Source organism: Tribolium castaneum, chromosome 1 (assembly GCF_031307605.1).
Source record: "Tribolium castaneum strain GA2 chromosome 1, icTriCast1.1, whole genome shotgun sequence".
Lineage (NCBI taxonomy): Eukaryota > Metazoa > Arthropoda > Insecta > Coleoptera > Tenebrionidae > Tribolium > Tribolium castaneum.
Window position 1 is genome coordinate 1,576,329 of NC_087394.1, and position 20,666 is coordinate 1,596,994.

The following is a 20,666-nucleotide window of genomic DNA, read 5'->3' on the forward strand; positions in this document are numbered from 1 at the left end:
AAATTGGACTAGAAAAAACACAAGAAAAAGAAAATTCTGAGTAGTTTTTGTGATATAGTAAAAAATACTTGTAACAGATTCACTCTGTAGATTATTTAAATAATTACTAAACATAAAACAATAACACTTTAAAGTGTATTATATTAACTTTTAAATCCAACACCTGTTTAAAGAAATATAAAAATGAAATAACATGGCAGAAAAATTAAAGGAAAAAAATGGAGAAGTCACTGAAAAATGTGCTATATTAAATGAAAAGTATGTAATTAATTAATAATAAAAGAAAAAATAACAATAAAATAAATAAGTAAATAAAATGAGAAAAGTACTAAAATAAAAATAAATTTATTTTAACATAGAAAATAGTCGTATAAATGAAAACGAAGTGTAGCGAATGAAGAATGTTGAGAAAAAGTTAAAAAGAAAAGAAAAGATAAACAATAATACCTATTTATAAACAAAGTTTAGAATCATTTGATGTTTTTTTGATTTTTTTCGAATAATTGTTAAAGTTTGTCACTTCGTACCGATACAGGGTGTCCCAGCGATTTGAAAAAGTTTATTAGCAAAAATTGGACTAGAAAAAACACAAGAAAAAGAAAATTCTGAGTAGTTTTTGTGATATAGTAAAAAATACTTGTAACAGATTCACTCTGTAGATTATTTAAATAATTTCTAAGCATAAAACAATAACACTTCAAAGTGTATTATATTAACTTTTAAATCCAACACCGGTTTAAAGAAATATAAAAATGAAATAACGTGGCAGAAAAATTAAAGGAAAAAAATGGAGAAGTCAATGAAAAATGTGCTATATTAAATGAAAAGTATGTAATTAATTAATTATAAAAGAAAAAATAAAAATAAAATAAATAAGTAAATAAAATGAGAAAAGTACTAAAATAAAAATAAATTTATTTTAACATAGAAAATAGCGTATAAGTGAAAACGAAGTGTAGCGAAACAATAATACCTACTTATAAAGAAAAGTTCAGAATCATTTGATATTTTTTTGAATAATTCTTAAAGTTTGTCACTTCGTACAGATACAGGGTGTCCCAGCGATTTGAAAAAGTTCATTATAAAAAATTATAGATTTTTTGCATAACTTACCTAAATTTTCACCATTTTAAAGAAGAAAGTTCAAACTTTAAGGATATAATTTTTCTAGCTCACTGATTTAAATAATCAATTATTTATCCAACTCGCTGAAACACCTTGTCTGTAGTTTATTATGCATCACATTACCTAATCGGAATCAATATTCCTCATCAATTACACGTATTAACAACAATCGAATCAACTTGTATGCATTGTGATTTCTTCTATCCTATAATAGGTCACATGACGAAGTGTTTCCACGTCAAAAATTCCATCCTGCATACAAATTGAATTTGTTCCACTTAATTACCCTCGATTTTTACAAGCTTTTAGTTAACTTGCTTTGTTGTCTGTCTGTCTGTTTCATATTTTTCGAGCCAAATTTGTTATCCGAATGAACTGAAATCTTGCACACTTACGTAATCTTCATGACAATTACGTCCTAAAGGGGTGTTGAAGTTCTAGGCTAGGTTAAAAAGAGATTTTTGATAGAAAAATATAATTTGTTTTTTTTTAACTTTTCTGTATATTTTTTTTTCGTTTTTTTTTTCAGATGTATTTCGACCAGTTGAAGACCTAGCCATGGACCACCACAACCAACCTCCACCTCCTCGTGGAGGTCCTCAAGTGACCGCCAAAGACGTAGCTCTCGCAAACGAATTCTTCGACCACTTCCTCAATGCCACAAGTTTGAGGAACATCCTAGGCTACTATCGCAGTATTTGCGACCTCCTCAACCTCAAACCGAACCTCTTCCCTCTTTTCTACCCCAAATTGAGGGGCTATTTGAAGCACTGGAGGGCCAACGCTTTATGGAAGAAATTCGATGCGAGGGCTGCGCATAAATGCTACGGAAAAGGAAAGTTGTGTGCAAACAGCAGGGTTTTGATTATTGGTGCAGGACCTTGTGGTTTACGAACGGCCATTGAAGCGCAATTATTGGGTGCGAAAGTTGTAAGTATTTTTTCCTGGCGAAGTGTTTCGTCTTTTTTAATCGGGACGTCTTCAGGTCGTGATTGAGAAAAGGGATCGTTTGTCACGGAATAATGTTCTTCACTTGTGGCCTTTTGTAATCGAGGATTTGAGAGCGTTAGGTGCTAAGAAATTTTTTGGGAAATTTTGTGCAGGAGCTATTGATCATATTAGTATCAGGCAATTGCAATGTATACTATTGAAGGTGGTGTTGTTACTGGGGGTTGAAGTTCATACTGAAGTTAGTTTCGAGAGGTTGGTGGAACCGGATCCTGTGTCAAGTAAGTGTTTTTTTTTATTTTTTTGAAACGAGCGAAGCAAGCTATGAAATAATAAGTAAAATAAATAAGGAAACAAAACGAAAAAAAATTGAAAGAATAAGAAACCAAAGAAAAAATATGAAAAAGCGAATAATGCTCAAAGAAAAAAATGCAAAAAATTATTTAAAAAAAACTAATGTCTATAACTATAAAAGGAGAAAAAATAAATAAATAGAAAAAATCATCTATTTTGGGTGAAAATAATGCAACTTTTCACATTTTGTTTTTACTTTAGCTTGTTTTTAATAATTTGGAGAATTAATATTATTAATAAAGATAGTCAATATGGAGAAATTTGTATTTTATTAATTTTTGTTTCATCACAAAGGTTTAATGTAAAATTTAGAATGTAAAAAAATGAATAATATTGTAGAGATGAAATGAAACAAATTAAAATAAAAAAAAACGATCGAAAGAAAAAGTATAAAAATTGCGTTTTATTGAATAAGTATTTACGAAAATAATTATTTCCTTAATTTTAATTATGTACTAAAAAAAAAATAAAAACAAAATAAAAAATATGGTGGCAAAGGGTGAAATAAAGAATATTAAAAAAATGGACAAATCAATAAATATTAAAAAAATTCTAAAAATTAATATAAAAAGCTAAAACAGAAATAATACTTTGGACTAGGAAACAAAAACAATGGTTTAAAACTATTACAAAAAAAATTCTGTTTATTTCGAAAGATTTTTTACAAATTATCTAAAAAAATATCTATTTTGGCCGAAAAAGATGTTTTTCCACTTTAAGAACGTTTAGAAACACGTTTTTCAATAAGGTGTAGTGCCGAACGAAGTGAGTGCTGTGAATTATATTTTTTAAGTTTTGACAATATGTAGAAATTTAACAAAAGTAGTTTTTAAGGAAGTTTTTGTAAAAAACTAGCATTGTGATTTTAAAGTATTTTATCTCTTATTCCATATCACATTTTGAAAGAAATATGAAACTAAACAATATGGCAAAAAAGTGAAATTTAAATTGGTAAAAGGAGGAAGAAAATTAAAATATACCGTTGAAAAACTTAAAATAATACATACAAAATTAAAAAAAAAGAAAAAATAAAGAACAAAAGAAATAAATAAAACAAGAATCTATGGAATAAGAAGAAAATTTAAGTAATTACGAAAGAAGAAATATAAAAAAATTAGTATCTACGTGTAAAAATATTTAAACAAATACAGTCGAACTTGCGATGACTTGATTATTTTCTTAGCCAAATTTGCGAGAGTTTTTGTTGTCTGAATGAACTGAAATTTTGCATACTTACGTAATCTGCCTGACAGTGCAATTCTATATAATTCATTACTCACTTAAGGGGTTAAATGGGGTGTTAAAGATAAAAATAGGCGGTAGATAAGCGAATTATTAATAAAAAATAAATCTGAAAAATTTCGAAATATAAAAAAATTAGTATCTACGTGGAAAAATATTTAAACAAATACAGTCGAAGCTGCGATGACTTGATTTTTTTGATATTTATTATTTGATAACTTGGAATAGTGATATCTCGGACGTTTTTCCAATTTTTAGAAGGCAATATAAAAAACTAGAAAGAATTTAAGGATTTGTATGTTCCTGACTAAAAAAAATAATTAGATAGAAAAATATTAAAATGTGTTGTAGCGAAGAGAGAAACAGAAAATAAATAGAAAAAAACAGTATAGCTAACTACAAAATTGTAAACATGTTAAAACAATATTTTAAAAATTTAAGTAATTACAAGGGAAATAATTGTATAAGTGTAATCATATTTCGTTCATTTATTTTGACTGAATAGGATGTTTTTAGAGCGTTTTCAAGTGAAAAACTTACTTATTAATAGGTTTCATTTAACTTGCTTTGTTGTCTGTCTGTCTGTTTCATATTTTCTTAGCCAAATTTGGAGAGTTTTTGTTGTCTGAATGAACTGAAATTTTGCATACTTACGTAATCTGCCTGACAGTGCAATTCTATATAGTTAATTACTCATTAAAGGGGTTAAATGGGGTGTTAAAGATAAAAATAGGCGGTAGATAAGCGAATTATTAATAAAAAATAAATCTGAAAAATATCGAAATATAAAAAAATAGTATCTACATGGAAAAATATTTAAACAAATACAGTCGAAGCTGCGATGACTTGATTTTTTTGGTATTTATTATTTGATAACTTCGAATAGTGATATCTCGGACGTTTTTCCAATTTTTAGAAGGCAATATAAAAAACTAGAAAGAATTTAAGGATTTGTATGTTCCTGACTAAAAAAAATAATTAGATAGAAAAATATTAAAATGTGTTGTAGCGAAGAAAGAAACAGAAAATAAATAGAAAAAAATAGCTAACTACAAAATTGTAAACATGTTAAAACAATATTTTGAAAATTTAAGTAATTACAAAGGAAACAATTGTATAAGTGTAAACATATTTCGTTTATTTATTTTGACTGAGTAGGATGTTTTTAGAGCGTTTTCAAGTGAAAAACTTACTGATTAATAGGTTTCATTTAACTTGCTTTTTGTCTGTCTGTCTGTTTCATATTTTCTTAGCCAAATTTGCGAGAGTTTTTGTTGTCTGAATGAACTGAAATTTTGCATACTTTCGTAATCTGCCTGACAGTGCAATTCTATATAATTCATTACTCACTTAAGGGGTTAAATGGGGTGTTAAAGATAAAAATAGGCGGTAGATAAGCGAATTATTAATAAAAAATAAATCTGAAAAATTTCGAAATATAAGAAAATTAGTATCTACGTGGAAAAATATTTAAACAAATACAGTCGAAGCTGCGATGACTTGATTTTTTTGGTATTTATTATTTGATAACTTTGAATAGTGATATCCCGGACGTTTTTCCAATTTTTAGAAGGCAATATAAAAAACTAGAAAGAATTTAAGGATTTGTATGTTCCTGACTAAAAAAAATAATTAGATAGAAAAATATTAAAATGTGTTGTAGCGAAGAAAGAAACAGAAAATAAATAGAAAAAAACAGTATAGCTAACTACAAAATTGTAAACATGTTAAAACAATATTTTGAAAATTTAAGTAATTACAAAGGAAACAATTGTATAAGTGTAAACATATTTCGTTCATTTATTTTGACTGAGTAGGATGTTTTTAGAGCGTTTTCAAGTGAAAAACTTACTTATTAATAGGTTTCATTTAACTTGCTTTGTTGTCTGTCTGTCTGTTTCATATTTTCTTAGCCAAATTTGGAGAGTTTTTGTTGTCTGAATGAACTGAAATTTTGCATACTTACGTAATCTGCCTGACAGTGCAATTCTATATAGTTAATTACTCATTAAAGGGGTTAAATGGGGTGTTAAAGATAAAAATAGGCGGTAGATAAGCGAATTATTAATAAAAAATAAATCTGAAAAATATCGAAATATAAAAAAAATAGTATCTACATGGAAAAATATTTAAACAAATACAGTCGAAGCTGCGATGACTTGATTTTTTTGGTATTTATTATTTGATAACTTGGAATAGTTTGTTGAATTTTGATATCTCGGACGTTTTTCCAATCTCTAGAAGGCAATATAAAAAACTAGAAAAAAATTAAGGATTTGTCTGTTCCTGACTAAAAAAAATAATTAGATAGAAAAATATTAAAATGTGTTGTAGCGAAGAAAGAAACAGAAAATAAACAGAAAAAAACAGTATAGCTAACTACAAAATTGTAAACATGTTAAAACAATATTTTAAAAATTTAAGTAATTACAAAGGAAATAATTGTATAAGTGTAAACGTTTATTTATTTTGACTGAATAGGATGTTTTTAGAGCGTTTTCAAGTGAAAAACTTACTTATTAATAGGTTTCATTTAACTTGCTTTGTTGTCTGTCTGTCTGTTTCATATTTTCTTAGCCAAATTTGCGAGAGTTTTTGTTGTCTGAATGAACTGAAATTTTGCATACTTACGTAATCTGCCTGACAGTGCAATTCTATGTAGTTAATTACTCACTAAAGGGGTTAAAAATAAAAATACACTGTAGATAAGCGAATTATTAATAAAAAATAAATCTGAAAAATATCGAAATTTGTTTTTCTTTTTTTTAGAAACAGGCTGGAGGGCCGAATTCACTCCTTCGCTACACCCCGTATCGCAATACGAATTCGACGTTGTGATTGGTGCCGACGGCAAACGCAACACTCTCCAAGGTTTCAAACGCAAAGAATTCCGCGGCAAACTCGCCATTGCCATAACCGCAAACTTCATCAACAAACGCACCGAAGCCGAAGCTCGAGTTGAAGAAATCAGCGGTGTTGCGTTTATCTTCAATCAGAAATTCTTTAAAGATTTATACGAAGCCACCGGAATTGATCTCGAAAATATCGTTTATTATAAAGACGACACTCATTATTTTGTAATGACGGCGAAAAAATCTAGTCTTATCGATAAGGGTGTGATCAAGCAGGATTTGATGGACACGGAACGATTGCTGGCTACTGAAAATGTGAACCGAGAAGCGCTGATGGATTATGCACGTGAAGCGGCCAATTTTAGCACGAATTACCAAATGCCCGATGTGGAATTTGCGGTTAATCATTATGGACAGCCGGATGTGGCAATGTTTGATTTTACGTCAATGTATGCAGCGGAAAATGCGTCCAAAGTGGTGGAGAGGAATGGGTTCAGGCTGTTGATGATTCTGGTTGGCGATAGCTTGCTAGAGGTAAGTAAAAAAAATAATAAAAAAATACGAAATTACTAACGGAAACAAGACATATGATGATTTTGGAAGAATTATATTGTTAGCATTTTTTTTAAGAAAATAGTATATTAAAGTGTAAGTGGATATTCAGGTTTTTAAAACACGCGCGATTTTTTGAGCACGACTGCGTAGTCGGAGTGCTCGAAATAGAGCAAGTGTTTTCAAGACTAGTTATTCATGAATACTTTACGTTGTTTTTTAAAATGGTATCTTGGGTTAGAAATTACTTTTTTCACACTTAATTCTTACTCATTTTTCGTAAAAATAGGTAAAATATAACGTCAAAAGTATAGAACTATTATAAATTTAAAAGTATGTTTGACACCAATCGATTCCCCGGATCATTTTACATGAGTCTACAGCAAAATAGTTAAAATTTTTCTAATACTTTTGCTATAATTAAAAAAATAAAAAAGCTATAATAATTCGTAACTTCGAACGATTTTTGCCTTTTTCTGCCATCAATTTCCTCATGATTTTTTCCACCATTTTGCTTTTTGTTTGGAAAGAAATTTTTTTTTCACTTAATCCTTACTTATTTTTCGTAAAGTCAAAATTATAAAACTATAGGAATTTAGCAGTATGTTTGACACCAATCGATTTCCCGGATCATTAAATATCGATTAAATCCGGTGCCGCTCCGGGCAACGGTTCCGGCTGCAGAGGCGATCAAAGTTTTTCACTAAAAAAATTCATAAAAAAAAACTAAAATTCGTAGAGCAATGCGGTTTGTTCGGTTGAATTCTACGGCTCATTTTACATAATATATCAATTTTTCACAAGAATTAAAAATTTAAAAATTTTTGCCTAAATTTAGGGTAGCCATTTGTCATAGTGAAAAATTTTATTCATTAAAAAAATTCATAACTCGAAAACTAAAAGTCGTAGAGCAATGCGGTTTGTTCCATTGAATTCAGCGGCTCATTTTCTGTATTATACCAACTTTTCACGAGATTTAAAATTTTCAATTTTTTTGCTAAAATTTCCTGAGTAATACTTACCTTCAAAGAGGTGAAAAAAAAATTTTTTTTTAAACTCACTCCAGTAAATTTTTATGGACTTCTACATGTCTTAACAACCCACAAAAGTTGTTTTTAGTCCACAAAAAGTCCATATGTTCGATTTTTAGAAGTTTGATTTTTCAATTTTCGTCGCAATTTTTGTCGATTTTGGGTACCCGGAACTTTTGTCAAGCAATAGCTCCGGAACTATCAGAGATAACCCCATGAAGTGTATTATCGTTGGAAAGCTCTTTAAATTATCTATCTTTTTCAAAAAAAATTATTGTTCTCCGACTAATAGTTTTCGAGCAAATTGGAGACAAATGCAAAAATTGGGAAAATTTTAAAAAATTTATAACTAAAAAACTATTGGGAATTTGGCAATTTTCTCGATGCCAATCGATTCCCCGGATCATTTTGCAAAGGAATGAATCAAAATAGTTCCACTTTTTCGAATAGTTTAGCCAAAAATGAGAAAATTAAAAAAATTAAAAAAAAGTTAACACCCCCCCCTTAAAATCGGTCAATTTTTAAAGTGTCTCTAAATCAAATAAAACCGATTCTATCTTATAGATTTTGATGTGCTCTTTCCAATCTAAAAAAGCATTTTCTCCTAGCTCTTTTAGTTTGGCCGTAATCGGCGTTTGAAAATTGAAAATTTTTTTGCGAGATATCGCCTTGAGTCCTATGCCATTTTGTAGAGTTTTTTATTCCGGTTGTCCTCCATTTTTCCGTTTCTCGATAACTCTAATAGTTTCGCCGTAATTGGCGGTTGAAAATTGAAAAAAAGTGAAAATGGAAACCTTTTTTTGCGTTTTTCTCAGAAACTGTAAGAGTTAGAGCAACGAACAAAAAAACATCTGATAGCGCTTAATTTTATCTATTTTTTCGACCAAACCCGGAGCCGCTCCGGGCAACGGTTCCGGCTGCAGAGGCGATCAAAGTTTTTCACTAAAAAAATTCATAAAAAAAAACTAAAATTCGTAGAGCAATGCGGTTTGTTCGGTTGAATTCTACGGCTCATTTTACATAATATATCAATTTTTCACAAGAATTAAAAATTTAAAAATTTTTGCCTAAATTTAGGGTAGCCATTTGTCATAGTGAAAAATTTTATTCATTAAAAAAATTCATAACTCGAAAACTAAAAGTCGTAGAGCAATGCGGTTTGTTCCATTGAATTCAGCGGCTCATTTTCTGTATTATACCAACTTTTCACGAGATTTAAAATTTTCAATTTTTTTGCTAAAATTTCCTGAGTAATACTTACGGTGAAAAAAAAATTTTTTTTTAAACTCACTCCAGTAAATTTTTATGGACTTCTACATGTCTTAACAACCCACAAAAGTTGTTTTTAGTCCACAAAAAGTCCATATGTTCGATTTTTAGAAGTTTGATTTTTCAATTTTCGTCGCAATTTTTGTCGATTTTGGGTACCCGGAACTTTTGTCAAGCAATAGCTCCGGAACTATCAGAGATAACCCCATGAAGTGTATTATCGTTGGAAAGCTCTTTAAATTATCTATCTTTTTCAAAAAAAATTATTGTTCTCCGACTAATAGTTTTCGAGCAAATTGGAGACAAATGCAAAAATTGGGAAAATTTTAAAAAATTTATAACTAAAAAACTATTGGGAATTTGGCAATTTTCTCGATGCCAATCGATTCCCCGGATCATTTTGCAAAGGAATGAATCAAAATAGTTCCACTTTTTCGAATAGTTTAGCCAAAAATGAGAAAATTAAAAAAATTAAAAAAAAGTTAACACCCCCCCCTTAAAATCGGTCAATTTTTAAAGTGTCTCTAAATCAAATAAAACCGATTCTATCTTATAGATTTTGATGTGCTCTTTCCAATCTAAAAAAGCATTTTCTCCTAGCTCTTTTAGTTTGGCCGTAATCGGCGTTTGAAAATTGAAAATTTTTTTGCGAGATATCGCCTTGAGTCCTATGCCATTTTGTAGAGTTTTTTATTCCGGTTGTCCTCCATTTTTCCGTTTCTCGATAACTCTAATAGTTTCGCCGTAATTGGCGGTTGAAAATTGAAAAAAAGTGAAAATGGAAACCTTTTTTTGCGTTTTTCTCAGAAACTGTAAGAGTTAGAGCAACGAACAAAAAAACATCTGATAGCGCTTAATTTTATCTATTTTTTCGACCAAACCCGGAGCCGCTCCGGGCAACGGTTCCGGCTACAGAGGCGATCAAAGTTTTTCACTAAAAAAATTCATTAAAAAAAAACTAAAAGTCGTAGAGCAATGCGGTTTGTTCGGTTGAATTCTACGGCTCATTTTACATAATATATCAATTTTTCACAACAATTAAAAATTTAAAAATTTTTGCCTAAATTTAGGGTAGCCATTTGTCATAGTGAAAAATTTTATTCATTAAAAAAATTCATAACTCGAAAACTAAAAGTCGTAGAGCCATGCGGTTTGTTCCATTGAATTCAGCGGCTCATTTTCTGTATTATACCAACTTTTCACGAGATTTAAAATTTTCAATTTTTTTGCTAAAATTTCCTGAGTAATACTTACTTACTTTCAAAGAGGTGAAAAAAATAATTTTTTTTAAACTTACTCCAGTAAATTTTTATGGACTTCTACATGTCTTAACAACCCACAAAAGTTGTTTTTAGTCCACAAAAAGTCCATATGTTCGATTTTTAGAAGTTTGATTTTTCAATTTTCGTCGCAATTTTTGTCGATTTTGGGTACCCGGAACTTTTGTCAAGCAATAGCTCCGGAACTATCAGAGATAACCCCATGAAGTGTATTATCGTTGGAAAGCTCTTTAAATTATCTATCTTTTTCAAAAAAAATTATTGTTCTCCGACTAATAGTTTTCGAGCAAATTGGAGACAAATGCAAAAATTGGGAAAATTTTAAAAAATTCATAACTAAAAAACTATTGGGAATTTGGCAATTTTCTCGATGCCAATCGATTCCCCGGATCATTTTGCATAGCAATGAATCAAAATAGTTCCACTTTTTCGAATAGTTTAGCCAAAAATGAGAAAATAAAAAAAATTAAAAAAAAGTTAACACCCCCCCCTTAAAATCGGTCAATTTTTAAAGTGTCACTAAATCAAATAAAACCGATTCTATCTTATAGATTTTGATGTGCTCTTTCCAATCTAAAAAAGCATTTTCTCCTAGCTCTTTTAGTTTGGCCGTAATCGGCGTTTGAAAATTGAAAATTTTTTTGCGAGATATCGCCTTGAGTCCTATGCCATTTTGTAGAGTTTTTTATTCCGGTTGTCCTCCATTTTTCCGTTTCTCGATAACTCTAATAGTTTCGCCGTAATTGGCGGTTGAAAATTGAAAAAAAGTGAAAATGGAAACCTTTTTTTGCGTTTTTCTCAGAAACTGTAAGAGTTAGAGCAACGAACAAAAAAACATCTGATAGCGCTTAATTTTATCTATTTTTTCGACCAAACCCGGAGCCGCTCCGGGCAACGGTTCCGGCTACAGAGGCGATCAAAGTTTTTCACTAAAAAAATTCATTAAAAAAAAACTAAAAGTCGTAGAGCAATGCGGTTTGTTCGGTTGAATTCTACGGCTCATTTTACATAATATATCAATTTTTCACAACAATTAAAAATTTAAAAATTTTTGCCTAAATTTAGGGTAGCCATTTGTCATAGTGAAAAATTTTATTCATTAAAAAAATTCATAACTCGAAAACTAAAAGTCGTAGAGCAATGCGGTTTGTTCCATTGAATTCAGCGGCTCATTTTCTGTATTATACCAACTTTTCACGAGATTTAAAATTTTCAATTTTTTTGCTAAAATTTCCTGAGTAATACTTACTTTCAAAGAGGTGAAAAAAATAATTTTTTTTAAACTTACTCCAGTAAATTTTTATGGACTTCTACATGTCTTAACAACCCACAAAAGTTGTTTTTAGTCCACAAAAAGTCCATATGTTCGATTTTTAGAAGTTTGATTTTTCAATTTTCGTCGCAATTTTTGTCGATTTTGGGTACCCGGAACTTTTGTCAAGCAATAGCTCCGGAACTATCAGAGATAACCCCATGAAGTGTATTATCGTTGGAAAGCTCTTTAAATTATCTATCTTTTTCAAAAAAAATTATTGTTCTCCGACTAATAGTTTTCGAGCAAATTGGAGACAAATGCAAAAATTGGGAAAATTTTAAAAAATTTATAACTAAAAAACTATTGGGAATTTGGCAATTTTCTCGATGCCAATCGATTCCCCGGATCATTTTGCAAAGGAATGAATCAAAATAGTTCCACTTTTTCGAATAGTTTAGCCAAAAATGAGAAAATTAAAAAAATTAAAAAAAAGTTAACACCCCCCCCTTAAAATCGGTCAATTTTTAAAGTGTCTCTAAATCAAATAAAACCGATTCTATCTTATAGATTTTGATGTGCTCTTTCCAATCTAAAAAAGCATTTTCTCCTAGCTCTTTTAGTTTGGCCGTAATCGGCGTTTGAAAATTGAAAATTTTTTTGCGAGATATCGCCTTGAGTCCTATGCCATTTTGTAGAGTTTTTTATTCCGGTTGTCCTCCATTTTTCCGTTTCTCGATAACTCTAATAGTTTCGCCGTAATTGGCGGTTGAAAATTGAAAAAAAGTGAAAATGGAAACCTTTTTTTGCGTTTTTCTCAGAAACTGTAAGAGTTAGAGCAACGAACAAAAAAACATCTGATAGCGCTTAATTTTATCTATTTTTTCGACCAAACCCGGAGCCGCTCCGGGCAACGGTTCCGGCTACAGAGGCGATCAAAGTTTTTCACTAAAAAAATTCATTAAAAAAAAACTAAAAGTCGTAGAGCAATGCGGTTTGTTCGGTTGAATTCTACGGCTCATTTTACATAATATATCAATTTTTCACAACAATTAAAAATTTAAAAATTTTTGCCTAAATTTAGGGTAGCCATTTGTCATAGTGAAAAATTTTATTCATTAAAAAAATTCATAACTCGAAAACTAAAAGTCGTAGAGCCATGCGGTTTGTTCCATTGAATTCAGCGGCTCATTTTCTGTATTATACCAACTTTTCACGAGATTTAAAATTTTCAATTTTTTTGCTAAAATTTCCTGAGTAATACTTACTTACTTTCAAAGAGGTGAAAAAAATAATTTTTTTTAAACTTACTCCAGTAAATTTTTATGGACTTCTACATGTCTTAACAACCCACAAAAGTTGTTTTTAGTCCACAAAAAGTCCATATGTTCGATTTTTAGAAGTTTGATTTTTCAATTTTCGTCGCAATTTTTGTCGATTTTGGGTACCCGGAACTTTTGTCAAGCAATAGCTCCGGAACTATCAGAGATAACCCCATGAAGTGTATTATCGTTGGAAAGCTCTTTAAATTATCTATCTTTTTCAAAAAAAATTATTGTTCTCCGACTAATAGTTTTCGAGCAAATTGGAGACAAATGCAAAAATTGGGAAAATTTTAAAAAATTCATAACTAAAAAACTCTAGGGAATTTGGCAATTTTCTCGATGCCAATCGATTCCCCGGATCATTTTGCATAGGAATGAATCAAAATAGTTCCACTTTTTCGAATAGTTTAGCCAAAAATGAGAAAATAAAAAAAATTAAAAAAAAGTTAACACCCCCCCCTTAAAATCGGTCAATTTTTAAAGTGTCACTAAATCAAATAAAACCGATTCTATCTTATAGATTTTGATGTGCTCTTTCCAATCTAAAAAAGCATTTTCTCCTAGCTCTTTTAGTTTGGCCGTAATCGGCGTTTGAAAATTGAAAATTTTTTTGCGAGATATCGCCTTGAGTCCTATGCCATTTTGTAGAGTTTTTTATTCCGGTTGTCCTCCATTTTTCCGTTTCTCGATAACTCTAATAGTTTCGCCGTAATTGGCGGTTGAAAATTGAAAAAAAGTGAAAATGGAAACCTTTTTTTGCGTTTTTCTCAGAAACTGTAAGAGTTAGAGCAACGAACAAAAAAACATCTGATAGCGCTTAATTTTATCTATTTTTTCGACCAAACCCGGAGCCGCTCCGGGCAACGGTTCCGGCTACAGAGGCGATCAAAGTTTTTCACTAAAAAAATTCATTAAAAAAAAACTAAAAGTCGTAGAGCAATGCGGTTTGTTCGGTTGAATTCTACGGCTCATTTTACATAATATATCAATTTTTCACAACAATTAAAAATTTAAAAATTTTTGCCTAAATTTAGGGTAGCCATTTGTCATAGTGAAAAATTTTATTCATTAAAAAAATTCATAACTCGAAAACTAAAAGTCGTAGAGCCATGCGGTTTGTTCCATTGAATTCAGCGGCTCATTTTCTGTATTATACCAACTTTTCACGAGATTTAAAATTTTCAATTTTTTTGCTAAAATTTCCTGAGTAATACTTACTTTCAAAGAGGTGAAAAAAATATTTTTTTTTAAACTTACTCCAGTAAATTTTTATGGACTTCTACATGTCTTAACAACCCACAAAAGTTGTTTTTAGTCCACAAAAAGTCCATATGTTCGATTTTTAGAAGTTTGATTTTTCAATTTTCGTCGCAATTTTTGTCGATTTTGGGTACCCGGAACTTTTGTCAAGCAATAGCTCCGGAACTATCAGAGATAACCCCATGAAGTGTATTATCGTTGGAAAGCTCTTTAAATTATCTATCTTTTTCAAAAAAAATTATTGTTCTCCGACTAATAGTTTTCGAGCAAATTGGAGACAAATGCAAAAATTGGGAAAATTTTAAAAAATTTATAACTAAAAAACTATTGGGAATTTGGCAATTTTCTCGATGCCAATCGATTCCCCGGATCATTTTGCAAAGGAATGAATCAAAATAGTTCCACTTTTTCGAATAGTTTAGCCAAAAATGAGAAAATTAAAAAAATTAAAAAAAAGTTAACACCCCCCCCTTAAAATCGGTCAATTTTTAAAGTGTCTCTAAATCAAATAAAACCGATTCTATCTTATAGATTTTGATGTGCTCTTTCCAATCTAAAAAAGCATTTTCTCCTAGCTCTTTTAGTTTGGCCGTAATCGGCGTTTGAAAATTGAAAATTTTTTTGCGAGATATCGCCTTGAGTCCTATGCCATTTTGTAGAGTTTTTTATTCCGGTTGTCCTCCATTTTTCCGTTTCTCGATAACTCTAATAGTTTCGCCGTAATTGGCGGTTGAAAATTGAAAAAAAGTGAAAATGGAAACCTTTTTTTGCGTTTTTCTCAGAAACTGTAAGAGTTAGAGCAACGAACAAAAAAACATCTGATAGCGCTTAATTTTATCTATTTTTTCGACCAAACCCGGAGCCGCTCCGGGCAACGGTTCCGGCTACAGAGGCGATCAAAGTTTTTCACTAAAAAAATTCATTAAAAAAAAACTAAAAGTCGTAGAGCAATGCGGTTTGTTCGGTTGAATTCTACGGCTCATTTTACATAATATATCAATTTTTCACAACAATTAAAAATTTAAAAATTTTTGCCTAAATTTAGGGTAGCCATTTGTCATAGTGAAAAATTTTATTCATTAAAAAAATTCATAACTCGAAAACTAAAAGTCGTAGAGCCATGCGGTTTGTTCCATTGAATTCAGCGGCTCATTTTCTGTATTATACCAACTTTTCACGAGATTTAAAATTTTCAATTTTTTTGCTAAAATTTCCTGAGTAATACTTACTTACTTTCAAAGAGGTGAAAAAAATAATTTTTTTTAAACTTACTCCAGTAAATTTTTATGGACTTCTACATGTCTTAACAACCCACAAAAGTTGTTTTTAGTCCACAAAAAGTCCATATGTTCGATTTTTAGAAGTTTGATTTTTCAATTTTCGTCGCAATTTTTGTCGATTTTGGGTACCCGGAACTTTTGTCAAGCAATAGCTCCGGAACTATCAGAGATAACCCCATGAAGTGTATTATCGTTGGAAAGCTCTTTAAATTATCTATCTTTTTCAAAAAAAATTATTGTTCTCCGACTAATAGTTTTCGAGCAAATTGGAGACAAATGCAAAAATTGGGAAAATTTTAAAAAATTCATAACTAAAAAACTATTGGGAATTTGGCAATTTTCTCGATGCCAATCGATTCCCCGGATCATTTTGCATAGCAATGAATCAAAATAGTTCCACTTTTTCGAATAGTTTAGCCAAAAATGAGAAAATAAAAAAAATTAAAAAAAAGTTAACACCCCCCCCTTAAAATCGGTCAATTTTTAAAGTGTCACTAAATCAAATAAAACCGATTCTATCTTATAGATTTTGATGTGCTCTTTCCAATCTAAAAAAGCATTTTCTCCTAGCTCTTTTAGTTTGGCCGTAATCGGCGTTTGAAAATTGAAAATTTTTTTGCGAGATATCGCCTTGAGTCCTATGCCATTTTGTAGAGTTTTTTATTCCGGTTGTCCTCCATTTTTCCGTTTCTCGATAACTCTAATAGTTTCGCCGTAATTGGCGGTTGAAAATTGAAAAAAAGTGAAAATGGAAACCTTTTTTTGCGTTTTTCTCAGAAACTGTAAGAGTTAGAGCAACGAACAAAAAAACATCTGATAGCGCTTAATTTTATCTATTTTTTCGACCAAACCCGGAGCCGCTCCGGGCAACGGTTCCGGCTACAGAGGCGATCAAAGTTTTTCACTAAAAAAATTCATTAAAAAAAAACTAAAAGTCGTAGAGCAATGCGGTTTGTTCGGTTGAATTCTACGGCTCATTTTACATAATATATCAATTTTTCACAACAATTAAAAATTTAAAAATTTTTGCCTAAATTTAGGGTAGCCATTTGTCATAGTGAAAAATTTTATTCATTAAAAAAATTCATAACTCGAAAACTAAAAGTCGTAGAGCAATGCGGTTTGTTCCATTGAATTCAGCGGCTCATTTTCTGTATTATACCAACTTTTCACGAGATTTAAAATTTTCAATTTTTTTGCTAAAATTTCCTGAGTAATACTTACTTTCAAAGAGGTGAAAAAAATAATTTTTTTTAAACTTACTCCAGTAAATTTTTATGGACTCTTACATGTCTTAACAACCCACAAAAGTTGTTTTTAGTCCACAAAAAGTCCATATGTTCGATTTTTAGAAGTTTGATTTTTCAATTTTCGTCGCAATTTTTGTCGATTTTGGGTACCCGGAACTTTTGTCAAGCAATAGCTCCGGAACTATCAGAGATAACCCCATGAAGTGTATTATCGTTGGAAAGCTCTTTAAATTATCTATCTTTTTCAAAAAAAATTATTGTTCTCCGACTAATAGTTTTCGAGCAAATTGGAGACAAATGCAAAAATTGGGAAAATTTTAAAAAATTCATAACTAAAAAACTATTGGGAATTTGGCAATTTTCTCGATGCCAATCGATTCCCCGGATCATTTTGCATAGGATTGGATCAAAATAGTTCCACTTTTTCGAATAGTTTAGCCAGAAATGAGAAAATAAAAAAAATTAAAAAAAGTTAACACCCCCCCCCTTGAAATCGGTCAATTTTTAAAGTGTCTCTAAATCAAATAAAACCGATTCTATCTTATAGATTTTGATGTGCTCTTTCCGATCTAAAAAAGCATTTTCTCCTAACTCTTTTAGTTTGGCCGTAATCGGCGTTTGAAAATTGAAAATTTTTTTGCGAGATATCGCCTTGAGTCCTATGCCATTTTGTAGAGTTTTTTATTCCGGTTGTCCTCCATTTTTCCGTTTCTCGATAACTCTAATAGTTTCGCCGTAATTGGCGGTTGAAAATTGAAAAAAAGTGAAAATGGAAACGTTTTTTTGCGTTTTTCTCGGAAACTGTAAGAGTTAGAGCAACGAACAAAAAAACATCTGATAGCGCTTAATTTTATCTATTTTTTCGACCAAACCCGGAGCCGCTCCGGGCAACGGTTCCGGCTACAGAGGCGATCAAAGTTTTTCACTAAAAAAATTCATAAAAAAAAACTAAAATTCGTAGAGCAATGCGGTTTGTTCGGTTGAATTCTACGGCTCATTTTACATAATATATCAATTTTTCACAAGAATTAAAAATTTAAAAATATTTGCCTAAATTTAGGGTAGCCATTTGTCATAGTGAAAAATTTTATTCATTAAAAAAATTCATAACTCGAAAACTAAAAGTCGTAGAGCAATGCGGTTTGTTCCATTGAATTCAGCGGCTCATTTTCTGTATTATACCAACTTTTCACGAGATTTAAAATTTTCAATTTTTTTGCTAAAATTTCCTGAGTAATACTTACTTACCTTCAAAGAGGTGAAAAAAAATTTTCTTTTTAAACTCACTCCAGTAAATTTTTATGGACTTCTACATGTCTTAACAACCCACAAAAGTTGTTTTTAGTCCACAAAAAGTCCATATGTTCGATTTTTAGAAGTTTGATTTTTCAATTTTCGTCGCAATTTTTGTCGATTTTGGGTACCCGGAACTTTTGTCAAGCAATAGCTCCGGAACTATCAGAGATAACCCCATGAAGTGTATTATCGTTGGAAAGCTCTTTAAATTATCTATCTTTTTCAAAAAAAATTATTGTTCTCCGACTAATAGTTTTCGAGCAAATTGGAGACAAATGCAAAAATTGGGAAAATTTTAAAAAATTCATAACTAAAAAACTATTGGGAATTTAGCGCTTTTCTTGATTCCAATCGATTCCCCGGATCATTTTGCATAGTTATACATTAGAATAATTGCATTTTTTTCGAAAAAAATTTTCTGTAATTGAAAAAAAAAATCAATAAAAAAATTTTTTTTCAGCCGTTTTGGCCGACGGGTTCTGGTTGCGCTCGCGGCTTCCTCTCCTCCTTGGACGCCGCTTGGGCCATCCGCAGCTGGTGTTCAGGCACGATGACTCCTCTGGACGTGCTCGCCGAACGCGAATCCATCTATCGCCTCCTAGCCCAAACCACGCCCGACAACCTCAACAAGGAATGGAAGTCGTACACTCTGGACCCGGCCACCAGGTACCCCAACCTGAACAAGAACGTGGTTTTGCCGTTGCAAACCACGGCCCTCTTCGACAGCGACGATCCGAGAAGTTTGGAGAAAATGCGGAGGAATTCGCTGGAAGTGGCTGCTGCCATCGAAATGCCCAAGAAGCGGAGACGCGGAAATGTTGATAACGAAGTTTTGCTCAATTGGGTGGCGGAACAAGTGCGCGAACATGACGATGTTGTTGTGGATGATTTTGGGACGTTGTTTAAGGATGGGAAAGTGTTGTGTGCGATTTTGAATCATTATCGGCCAGATTTGGTTGATTATGAGGGGGTGAAGGGCGAAGGGGCGGCCAAGTTGAATCAGTTGGCGATTGATATTTTGGAAAGGGAAATAGGTGAGTAAAAAAATGTTTTGTTTTTAAATTTGCTACATTTTATAAAGCAAGCTCAAAAAAATCAAAATTTTAGTATTTTTTTTTCAATTTGTTCTAGCAATGTTTTGTGGACTTTTATATGCGTTTACAACCCTCTAAAGTTGTTAAAAGTAGAAAAAAATTCAATAGGTTCGATTTTTAAGATTTTGATTTTTCCAATTTTGACGCGATTTTGGTCGATTTTCGGTACCCGAAACATTTAGCAAGCTGTAACTCCGGAACTATTAGAGATAACCCTATGATGTGTACTATCCTTGGAAAGCTCTTTTAATGATCTATCATTTGCAAAAAAGATTATTGTTGTCCGACTTATAGTTTTCGAGAAAATGCAAATAAAAGCAAAAATTAGATCATATACTCAAACATTCATAACTAAGAAACTGTTGGGAATTTGGCGCTTTTCTTGATTCCAATCGATTCCCCGGATCATCTTGCATAGGTATGAATCAAAATACTTCCACTTTTTAGAATAGTTTAGCCGTAAATGAGAAAATAAAAAATTAAAAAAAAAAAAATTGACACCCCCCCCTTAGAAATCGGTCAATTTTTAAAGTGTCTCAAAATCAAATAAAACCGATTCTATCTTATAGATTTTGATGTGCTCTTTTTGATGGAAAAAGGCGTTTTCTCCTAGCTCTTTTAGTTTGGCCGTAATCGGCGTTTGAAAGTTGAAAATTTTTTTGCGAGATATCGTCTTCAGTCCTATGCCATTTTGTAGAGTTTTTTATTCCGGATGTCCTCCATTTTTCCGTTTCTTGATAACTCTAATAGTTTCGCCGTAATCGGCAGTCAAAAATTGAAAAAAAGTGGAAATGGAAACCTTTTTTTGCGTTTTTATCGGAAACTGTAAGACTTAGAGCAACGAACAAAAATCTATCTGATAGCGCTTATTTTTATCTATTTTTTCGTTCAAACCCGAAGCCGCTCCGGGCAACGGTGCCGGCTACAGAGGCGATCAAAGTTTTACACAAAAAAAATTCATAAAAAAAACTAAAAGTCGTAGAGGAATGCGGTTTGTTTCATTGAATTCTACGGCTCATTTTACATATTATATCAATTTTTCACAAGAATTCAAATTTTTTAAATTTTTTTGTCTAATAATTTTTCAACAAAAAAATTCATAACTCAAAAACTAAAAGTCGTAGAGCAATGCGGTTTGTTTCAGTGAATTCAGCGGCTCATTTTCTGTATTGTACCAACCTTTCACGAGATTTAAAATTTTGAATTTTTTTGCTAAAACTTCCTGAGTAAAACACCTTTAAATAGGTGAAAAAAAA

The 20,666-nt window shown here is 31.1% G+C and overlaps 1 protein-coding gene across 12 annotated transcripts in view; it reads left to right on the top strand.

Moving 5' to 3' along the window:
- The window catches only part of Mical (Molecule interacting with CasL), a 90,713-nt gene that overhangs the window by 29,178 nt on the left and 40,869 nt on the right, over nucleotides 1-20,666 (top strand). For all 12 annotated transcript variants that reach the window (XM_064359814.1, XM_064359818.1, XM_064359812.1 and 9 more), the window contains exons 2-5: nucleotides 1,655-2,055; nucleotides 2,111-2,354; nucleotides 6,439-7,055; nucleotides 18,777-19,350. In XM_064359814.1, the coding sequence (XP_064215884.1) occupies nucleotides 1,684-2,055; nucleotides 2,111-2,354; nucleotides 6,439-7,055; nucleotides 18,777-19,350 (1,807 nt within the window). In that variant the 5' untranslated portion in view covers nucleotides 1,655-1,683. The remainder of the gene's footprint in view (nucleotides 1-1,654; nucleotides 2,056-2,110; nucleotides 2,355-6,438; nucleotides 7,056-18,776; nucleotides 19,351-20,666) is intronic.